Raw genomic sequence first — 10,757 nt, forward strand, 5'->3', positions numbered from 1 at the left:
TACATGCTATTCCAAGTATAGCCTTATCCACGTGAGTCTTGTTGTGGTCACGTTACGAGCTTTACGTCTTGGAAATTTTACTACTTTGTTTTGATTCTTTTCTAGGAAAGAATTTCACAACACACAAAACATACTTAAAGCTTTCTTCAGTTTAAAATCACTTTTATTGGCTCATCATGGCCAAAATCGGTTATGTTCTCTTAAAAAACGTTTTTTTTTTTTTTTACATCCAGTAAACACATCAAAGACAATATAAATTACAAGCAGGCAGCACCAGAAATATATAAATTGATTCTTTACAGTATTTAAATAAGAAAAGGGAACGTTTACAATAACAAACTCTCAAGTCACAAGGACACAGATAATATCACAAACATTCAGTAACAGTTCCAAAATGACAGACTGATGTACAAAACAACGCCTCTGGTCTTAAAATAAGTCAATATGACTCAACAACTTTCAAAATCTCCACGGAAAACTTAAAGTTAGTGAAGTTGGTAATGCGATTCATAGTTGCAGGCAGAAAATATGAAGTAAAAAAAAAAAAGGCGGGACTTGTTTTCAGCGCCCTGTGATCACTTGGTTTTAACACACTTCCTGCATTGTATTTTTACTTTACAGTGATTTATATTTTTACATAATGGCTGTATTTAAGTCACCATTTGGTCCGCACCACTGGCTTTAAAAAGCTCATTTAAATCGCCTTACATTTCACTGCTACATCTTTAAAAAATAATCAAAGCTCCTATGTTTTTGAGCTGCAAAACCGCGTCTAAACTCAACAATGTGCAGTCGACGCCGCACGTCTGGTGATGAGACTTGACTTGTTGGAAATGTTTCGTGGCTTAAAGCGCTGAGGGCAGGTCAGGGCTCGCTCTGAGACGATCCCCTGGATAATGGCTCCTGCTTCGTGCCAACAGAAGGAAACAGGTGAAAAGTACAACATATAAAACATTTTCCACTGTGCATTGTACAATATGTGTTCATATTTCTGTGGGTTTTTTTTTTCTGCTTCTCCCTCTGTGGCTATGGAGGAAGGAATCAGCTCATCTTTCAGAGCAGTGGAAACATTGAACTCATTCCAGTATGAGCTCGTTTCGTTTCAGTTCGAGGGCCTTGGCTCTGGTTTAAAGTCTTCCTCAAATGGAGGCAACAACGGAAATGGAAACCTCATAAACCGAGCTTCAAGAATAGAAAGAACAGTCCAAAATGTACTTCTTTCTCCCTCTCTCTCTGTCTGGTTTTTAGTTTTTCTCATATTTCTACAGTCTTTACGACTTGTTCTCAATCGCAGCAGGGGCGATCATCATCTTGCTGGACTTCAGAGGGTAATAGCGGCCCCTCCAGGTCTTCCAGAAGATCCCTTGTTTCCTCTGATGCCTCTGCTTGGGTGGGGGGCTCTGGAAGTATCTGCCATTCAGGTTGGAGTGACCGCAGTTACTGAACCACCATCCACCTACAAAGACAAAAAAACAGCTTAGAAACCGTACTTTTATGTCATAGAAATAAAAAAACACAAACACTTGTCATCTGAGACTTACCAGAGAGATGTTTGGCGCAGTTAGTGTCGCTTTTACGGTCATTGTCCTGGTCGTGGGTGGAAAACGGCAGGCCGGAGCTGGCGTCGGTGCCGAGGGAACTCTCCAGAGGGCTGAAGGTGCCTTCCTCCTTAATGTGGAGTGAGTATTTGGTGTCCTCTCCGCCCAAACGGAATGGGAGGCGAATAGATGCCACGTCACCGCTCCAGTCGGAAAGCTTGATGTTAAGGATGTAACCGCCATCTTTGGCAATGGAGTACATCTTCTCTAGACCCAACCAGAACTCTCCTGGTGTAAAAGAAGAGAATTATTGAGTATGACTTCCATATTAACACTTGAATTTCCAGATCATGAAGCTTTTCTTAACCTTATACACTATTCTTATCTATTCTCCTTTTTGGTCTGACATTTAAGTGCTGTGCAAACTAATCTATGCCCGCTAGCACCTGTCCAATCCAGTCCTGAGTTAGTGAGATTGAGATCAATGTCCAAAGAGCATTTACCATTGAGAGTGCCAAAGCCTTTTTCGTAGGCCTGCCACTGCTGGTCGAAGTCCACTGAGCCGTCCTGGCGCCTTTGGATCACTGTCCATCCACCATCTGGACAAAAAAGACCAATCAGAGAAAGTACGTCAGCCAAAACAGCACCTTCTTATACAATGTGGATGCTTCAAAACACACTTCTGATTGAATTTAGTGAATGCTTATGTGAGTTGGGCAAAAACTGCAGAGAAAACAAACCAAAACAAAGGCCAACTTACCAGCTGTCATCTCGCAGTAGACTTTAAAAGGTTCTGCGTTTATTGGCTGGATGGTGTAGACTCCACTGGTGGTTTGACCTCTCAAGAACAGCTCATGACAGTCTGATGGCATTTCTACAATGAGAATCAAACAGGAAAAAACAACACATTAATAATCAGCCGAACAGCTCCTAATAGTGTGATCACCTTTCACCTAAACTTCAGGCCAAGTTATTTACATGTGACACATTTAACAGATGTGTTTTTTTCTTTAGTCTCTTGGACTTTACACTGTTATTGACAACACGAAAACAAACAGTTGGATTTTTTTCCTTTTTTGGAAAATATGCACGAGATTCCCCCCCCCCCTCTACAAGCTTTTAAAAGTGGGTCACTCATAATTAGGTGAAAGGTGTCTGTAACTTGAGAGCAGACTGTTTGCAAATAACACTATCATAGTAAGTTTATCAGCGAGTCTGGAGATATCAGAGAGGACTTCTTTCTCGGTTATAAATATGACCTTTCTCCCAGTTCCCAAGCAGGCTTCCCTCTTTATGACTGCCTGCCCTTCCAATCTATTGAGTTACACACTAGTACCCTTTACATTCCTCAATCCCCCTCCCCTTCCCTCCCTGTGCTCGTCACATCTCCCTCACGTGCACCGCAGCCAATGTGTGACGTAGGAGTGCATGGCTGCTGCATGGCCTGTGCATGGCTGCTGCATGCATGGGGAGTGCTCAGAGAGTGGAGAAGGAGGGGTGGTGGTGGTGGTGGGGGGGTAGGAGCTGCAAAGAGACATCGGAGAAGGCACAAAGCAGCAGCCAATTGGAGCTGTCATGTGCTAAATGAGGCACAGGACAAATAAAACCCCCTCCTGTAAACCCCTTTTATCATGGCTGACATCATCACGTGAAGCCTCAAGTAAATCTGCACAAGAACTTAATAATATATCATAATATGCTGTTTACTTTTAATACCCCTCGGCCAAATATAGTGTAAGATTCTGTTGAAAGTTACGCCCTGTAATTTAGATTAGGTTGTCTTTGTGTAAAACTTAATACATACATATTTATATTTTAAAGTATTCAGATATTCTAGCTGTTTTTAATAGGTTTCTGCTCCATACCTAGATGCATCCACAGTATAAATTTGGTGCAGATATCTCAATGCATTCTTTAGATAATGCGATTATGTTGTTGAATGGACAGACAGATGACAAAACGATTACAATATCACTCTGGATAGATTTGGCTGAGGGGTAAAAATCACAACATTATGAAGCAGATTTTACCGTCTGGATTTTTATATGGTTTTTGTGTCGGCGTAAACAACAAAACCTCATTTGAGCACAATGACCTTTCCTCTAGAGGCATGAACTCTAGCTGGCCAGTTGATCTGGCAGTCTACCCCGAGGTGAGGGGTTCTCCTGAACTTTGGCACATTTCTCATTCACTACAATGGAAAGGAATGAGGTGGAGGTTTAGGTGTGTGGGGGGTGGGTTTGTGTGTAGAGATGGGGGAGGAGAGGATGGCTGAAGAAGTGGAGGCAAGCGATGTCTGACTCCCTGACAGATCTGGGGGAAAGGTTGCTCATTCATAGGGATGTGCAAATGTTTGTTTAACACAAAACGTAGGATGTCCTAAAAAAAAACCACAATGGGAGGAGGCAATTCCAACCAGTGGGGGATATCTGTACAAAGTTCACGGATAAATATAGATCGCCTTTGCCCATTTTCACCCTACTTTCCAAGATTTTTTTTCCTTCTTTTCTTGGTTCAGACATAGGTAATCGGAGGAACATTGCATGCCAGATTTGTACAACCTCCCCTCCCAAACAGAAATAATCAGTGTGAGTAATCCTGCCGAGCCGTGACCCTCTCTGAACGTTGTAGAGACCAGTGAACTTTCCCCCAGTTGAAACTTTGCCAGAGAAACTCTTAATTTTTTCCCTTGTTCCTTAAATCCTGCTGATGTCAGAGCTCTGTGGTGTTATTGTGATTTGTATTGAATGACCGAATATAAGTGTTGCCTCAGCCATGTTCACCTTTTACCTACTTCCCACCTAGGCTTGTACGGACTTGATATTTCACCTCATAATTTTTACACTATTATTGTAGAATTTTAAGAATTCCTAGATTTACTTTTGATTCCTCTTTTACTGCGGAGAAAGAGGAATGAATAAAAGTGTTTATTATGAGTACTGATGAAGATTAAGTCTGTGCCATCTATAGTGACTGAAATACACCATAAGTTATCTAATTAATCTTTTATTGCAGCCTATCTGAATAGTTTGACTGTAGCATCTGCAACCAGTTGATCTGTCTGGAATCAAGCTGAGCAGAAAAGTTGGTCCCAAATTGATTAGATTCCTTGATTTTAATTGTTCGTGATTTAAGCTTCTTTGTGACCTTACTAAACAGATGGCTGGGCCACATTTGGCGTCAGGTTTTGACAAGTCGACTTAAGACGGTATCAGGAGGGGGGGATTTTGGACGCTTTCTGGCTTACCGGCTGGTGCATCCCGTTGCTCTACAATGCTGCTTTGCGCGGAAGCGTCAGTACTGCTGCTACGAGGGGAGGGTCTCAGTCTTGACTGTTGGATCTGAAAAAAAAGTTACCAATAACCGATAAGAACACAGAAACATGACAGAATCATAAAGTTGCAGCCTTTGTAATTCCATCTCTTACTTGACTTTGCAGGGTTCTGATGCGCACATTTTGCTTGTCAAGCTTCTCCTGCTGCAGTCTGATCCTCTCCATCAGATCATCGATGCGTCTGTTCTGAGCCTCCAGCAACATCTGACAGAAAAAAAAAAAAAAAATCACACAAAGGTATTTAATTTTTTGTCCCCAGATTCATTGTAACCCATATTGTGCTTTTGCGTAAAATGCGCCCGTTGTGCTTTTGTGCACCTGTTCCAAATGGACCACCTGCAGCCTTTTCATTATAAAGCCCACTATAGAGCCCATGCATTTTATCCTTTTACAACCGGCTGTGGCATGGTTACATAACTGCTCCATGAGGCGGGATTTTCCATCCCACTACAAAGCCTTCCAGGTTCACAGAGGGCTTTGCAAATGGAACAGTAAAAAGAAAGCGGGCCCCTCATGAGCTCCTTCCGTTGTGTCATATGGCCGATAACAGGTTGTTAAATGTCATGGCTGTGAAAAATTATTTTTGTTCTTGCAGCTGATGGGGGCAGATCCCTTTGTCTGGCCGACACTGCTGTTTCCTTGCACGTACTGCACGCTCTGCACTGCATGCTTGTTAACCAACCCCCTCCCCTTCACACCGACCACCTCCCACTGCTTGACCTCTATGCATTTTAACACAGTCTTTGAAGTTGAACTTAAAGAAAAAGCTGCAAAATAAAGACAGGACGTGCATACTGTAGTTAAACTAACTTTAAAGTCCCTTAAACCATGCATGTTATCATGAGAATGTGTATTTTGTGGGCAAACATGGATCATTATAGACTGTAATGTCAATGTAAAACATGTTCTGTACTCACTCAAAACAGTCTGACTGTTCTTTCCGAATGAGTCACCAGTGCTACATGCTCAGACTTATCGTTACAGTTTGGATTCTGCCTTCTCACATGAATGATCATCATTAAAAGCCAAACACAGAAGCTGATCTCCATTCTCACCTGGATGTTGCGAGCATCACTGCTGTTCTTATTGCCGGCGTTCATGTCAGGCAGAACCCCGTCTCCTTGCAGCATGCTGTTCACCCTCTCCTCCAGCCGGCTTATCCTCTCCCCCATTGTCCTCCTCTCCTGCTGGATCTCCTCTGTCTTTTCCCTCATTTCAGCCGTGACATTGAGCAGCTGCCCCTCTCTGTCCTCCAGCCCCCGGGCTCGAGCCTTCAGGGCCTCTCCTTCCTGCTGGAGCTTCTGGCTTTCCTTCCCAAACTCTGTCATGGTGCGATTGAAGACCTTAAGCTTGGTGGCAATGTCCCTCATCTGGACTTTGGTTTTGTCCACATGCTCCTTCAGCCCCTGACCAAGCTGCAGCAGACCATGGGCAATGACATTTACGTCATCCCACGCTGCATACTGTACACGCTTCTCCTTGGCAGCACCGCCGGACGAAGAACCACCTTTCCTCTCAAAGGGGAAACCTGTGGCCATGAGCGCCACCAGGCAGAGTGTCAGAGTTGCCAGTGTTGTCTTCATTGCTGCTGTTTTGAAATCTTCCTCGTCAGTGTGTGTTGTCTGCTTGCAGAAGTGTGCAGAGTCCTGTCCTGTCCTCTTATGGAGTTAGATTTAAGAGCTCAAGCTCCTGGCTGAACAGTCACAGCTCTACTGTTATATAGTTTCACAGCGCTCAACTCCAGGCTGCAGGCTGCTGCCATTGGCTGGATGAGGAGAGGGAGGGGTGCAGTTACTCTCAGGTTTCTATCCCTCCTCCACCTCTCTGTTAACTATTCATGTCGGAAGTGGAGGAGGGACATGATATAACAAAAAGATTGGCTTTCATCTCTGCACAGAGGAAGACAGAGACCACATTATCTGTTGGATGAAACTAAACAGTCGATACGTCCAGCAGTGAAATTAATGCATCGTGAAATTACATTAAAGGGCCATCAGTGAAATACTGATGCAGACCAGTTTATAGAGAGTCTGTTCAATAGAATCAGTTAGTCTGAAACATTTCCTAATAAATGTGATAGTATCATAGGTCATTTTACATTTTGTGAAGGTACAAGTGAGCTCTAAACTGAACTGAAAATGCAATTTGCTTCATTAACCCATAAAGACCCAAACATCCATCACCAAAAAGAAAACATCTACTGATCTAAACTGTTTAATACCTGTTCATCCACTAATTCTATTAATTCATTTAAATAATTGGTGTAAAATGTAGGTTGTCATCTTTTCAAGGTCATCAGATATGACCCATTTGGATGTTCAGAGGCTCTGTAGTTACCATGGAAACACCAACATCATCTACAACATTGATTCACCAGTAAAACCCATGGAGTTGGATCAATGACAGTTGGTTTATGTTCAGTTAAAGGCATATTTATCTGAAAAAGTCTCTTTCTTTCAGTTTTTTTCTGTTTTTCAAATAATAACCCTCAACTTTAATCTGAACTTTTGTGAACATCTATACGGTCAGTGAATTAAATATAGGAAAATAAAGGATTTACACTGAAAAAACACAAAATACAGAGGATAATGGCATGATAAATCACCTGAGAAGGGTTACATATGGAGAAAATTTCATTTGGGAACTAACAAGAGGATGATACCCTTTTAGACTGTAAATGGACTTACAATGAAAGATGAAGCCCGGACGTTTATAGAGAAGTCTCACAGTAAACTCACTACAGAATTCTCCAGGTCACATAATCTCACTTAAGACTTACAGACACATCTTTAATCTTTGACATTAATATTTCTACTTATTGTGTCTACTCTGCGTCCTGTGATTATATATGTTTAATATCTGTATTTTTGTTTCATGTATTGAAATTTGATGAGGCAGTAAATCCTGAAATGGATGAAAAATCACTAGTTACATAAAACTAAGAGCATAATCTTTAAAATAAATAAGACATAAAACACTAATATAAATGAGTAACACTGTCTAAAAATAACACCTACATGTAAGACTCTCTGGGCTATGGATAAGGTGAATAGAATTAAGATAAATTTATTGTAGCCTTAAACACCAAAATAGTACATATCAGTACTGATTAAAGCAGATATAATAGAGTCGCTTGGCAGATAGAGAATGAGGTAAGGTTCTTGCTTAATAAATTATTTCCTTTGACACAGATTAGAAGTTTCTCATTTATCTTCCCGCTCAGCTGGCCTGAAGACTGTTCTAAAAAGTAAAAAGAACACGCTGTAACGTTAAACCTCAAAATAGTATAAAAACTCTTGTGATTGTGTTACTTGACATGCAAAGAAAGTCAGGAATCTAGGATAACGTATCAGTATCAGTATCATCTAATCATCTATTCTGGAACATGAATGAATGAAGTCAGTGACTTAGCGGTGTACGTCAGAAGAGGAACAGAAGTTTGACCTGAGGTGCTCTTCAGAACAGATCTGATGCTGGGAAGCTGGACGAGTGTGAGAATTAGGGGAAAGTTCACAGCACAGAGAAAGCCCACAGTACAGGCCATACGTGATCTGGGGCTAGACCACAATGAAAGAGCTGGTTAACCCTCTCCTGTCTGCAGCCCAGACTAAGTAGGTGAAAGGTAACTGGGAGACCGCTGACAGTGCTGAGAGGGGAAATTCAGTGCAGAGGAATTACAGGGACCTCACTTATGTGTCTGGAATGCAACAAACATCCATTCTTTCCCTCAGAGGCTTGGCACCGAGGAGTTTCCACATGAATGGCTGCATTCCAAATAAAAATAGGCTGTTCTTATTCAATTTCAAGTCATCTTTTCCCGTTAATAATAATGCTAGAAAACCCTGGCTCTGTACTTACAACCTGACAGACCTGTTTGTCGATTGTAGTGATGATTCACATTCATTCAGCTGGAATATTATCATCGTTGACAGGAAACATACGTTTTACATGTTGGAAAATTTTACAGTGGATATGTAGTAAAGCTGGAGGTACATGTAGGAACACGATGAACAAGATACCTGCTTCATCCTACAAATACACTGATCTATTTTACAAAAACTGAACGCAATGACTGTCTATACTTGATCATAAATAAAGCAAGAAATGAACTGCAGTCTAGTTCTGACTCTAAATTCAATACCTCACAAAGGACATATATTTAACATATGTCATAGTGTTCAGCCAGGGTCAAAGTGCAATATATACTTATCTCTACTGTTTTCTTGGTTGGTGACATGCCTGTTTTTTTTTTTGTGCTGTATATATATCTACACTTCTTTTCTTCTTTAAACTTTTTTGCACTACGCACCACCAGAGAGCCGTCTCTTATAATTTCATTGTACATATGTATAATGACAGTAAAGGCATTCTATTCTATTCTATTCTATTCTATTCTATTCTATTCTATTCTATTCTATTCTTATATCTGAATATTTTAGGCGAATATGTAATGATCTTATTGTATTTTAGTGGAATATGATGTTTCCATGGCTCTCAAATACTGCAAAGAGCCAAGTAAATTCCATCTGTGGGCTTGAAATTCATTTGGAAAATTTTGAGGTGAGTAATTTTTTTTTACAAGCTGAGTCATGTCTGATTGTATAGACAGAATTGCATCATATACGACCAAGCTGTGATTTAATCCTTTCATGCATGAATTATGAGACCCTTAATCAAGATTTTTTTCCTGAATGTTTTTATTCCTCTTTAGGCATGAAAAAAACATGCCTAAAGAAAATTTTCTTATGAAGCTATTTTTTAGGGAGCTGCAAAAATGTCCACTCAGCTGGACACCATGCATTTAATTTTTGGAGCAAATAAACATGTATTTACTGATATATTTTGTGAAAACTATGAAATAAACACATTTTAATGCTTATTGTAGGTAATTCATTTATTATTATTATTATTATTATTATTATTATTATTACTAATAATAATAATAATAATAATAATAATAATAATAATAATAATAATAATAATAATAACTTTATTTGTATAGCACCTTTAAAACAAAGTTTACAAAGTGCTTTGACAGAGGGCACAACAGCAGGATACACGAAGCAAGTAAAATCACTAAAACAGAAGCAACACAATTAGAGAGATGTATGAACAAATTAATAATCAAACAAGATCAAATTTAAAAATTAAAATTAAAAATTAAGAGTTATTCATCAGACAGAGGTAGTTGTTTGTTTACCTGCTTTACTAGTTTGTCTGGTAAATGAATTACCTACAAAAATTATATGTGGAAAACAGTATGAACCTTTACCAGACATTTTTAATGCTGCTAATCTAATGTTTTCTCACATTTTAACACTCTAATACCAGTCATTACTCAATTCATGGAGATATAATGCAAAAAAAACTAACAACTTTTGTTTAAAAAACTGTTAATTACAGACTAATAACAATAAAAGCAATTGATTTACACTTAAACATGTTACTCTAGATCAGGTTTATCAAGAACAGTAAAGTTACAGTAATGGTATGAATGGCAGTGTATGGGATGATGCATAAGCGTCCATTGTGTTGGCTGATATGGAACTAAAACAACAAATTTGTGAATATAAGAGAACAGCTGTAGAATAGCTGACCACTATGTATGAAAGGGTTAAGAAACAAACAAACAGAAATTATAAAACTGATAGTGAGATTAGTTAAACTGGTAGATTTTTATAAATGATCACTTTTGTAATGTCTGCGATAATGCATTGTGCAATTCCGTTCTCTCCGTCAAACTGAAAAAGCCAGTCATATGTTTGTGATCACCGCCGGATCCACACCTCACCACAGCTGCTTATTCAATTTCACAAAATGGCCGCTCCCATCTTTGCCGGCATGTTGACCTCTTACCCAGATTCCAAACACAGAACATCTGTAAA

At 39.8% G+C, this 10,757-nt stretch overlaps 1 protein-coding gene across 1 annotated transcript; it reads right to left on the reverse strand.

The window, feature by feature from the left end:
* Positions 1-210: 210 nt before the first annotated feature.
* Positions 211-6,583, reverse strand: angptl4 (angiopoietin-like 4). The gene is made up of 7 exons (XM_030160995.1): positions 5,928-6,583; positions 4,966-5,076; positions 4,786-4,879; positions 2,299-2,412; positions 2,042-2,137; positions 1,542-1,826; positions 211-1,456 (listed from the first exon to the last, which is right to left on the reverse strand). Exons 1-7 carry the CDS (start codon positions 6,453-6,455, stop codon positions 1,272-1,274), a joined length of 1,413 nt encoding a protein of 470 aa, XP_030016855.1. The 5' UTR covers positions 6,456-6,583; the 3' UTR covers positions 211-1,271.
* Positions 6,584-10,757: the final 4,174 nt, after the last annotated feature.

This window comes from Sphaeramia orbicularis, chromosome 17 (genome assembly GCF_902148855.1).
Source record: "Sphaeramia orbicularis chromosome 17, fSphaOr1.1, whole genome shotgun sequence".
Classification (NCBI taxonomy): domain Eukaryota; kingdom Metazoa; phylum Chordata; class Actinopteri; order Kurtiformes; family Apogonidae; genus Sphaeramia; species Sphaeramia orbicularis.

Excerpts from the sequence above, each read along its gene's own strand:
- angptl4 (XM_030160995.1), bottom strand. The coding sequence starts at position 6,455 with ATGAAGACAACACTGGCAACTCTGACACTCTGCCTGGTGGCGCTCATG. Across the intron at positions 4,880-4,965 it reads TCAGAACCCTGCAAAGTCAA|ATCCAACAGTCAAGACTGAG; the intron begins GTAAGAGATGGA and ends CTTTTTTTTCAG. Across the intron at positions 2,413-4,785 it reads GCAACGGGATGCACCAGCCG|AAATGCCATCAGACTGTCAT; the intron begins GTAAGCCAGAAA and ends TTCTCATTGTAG.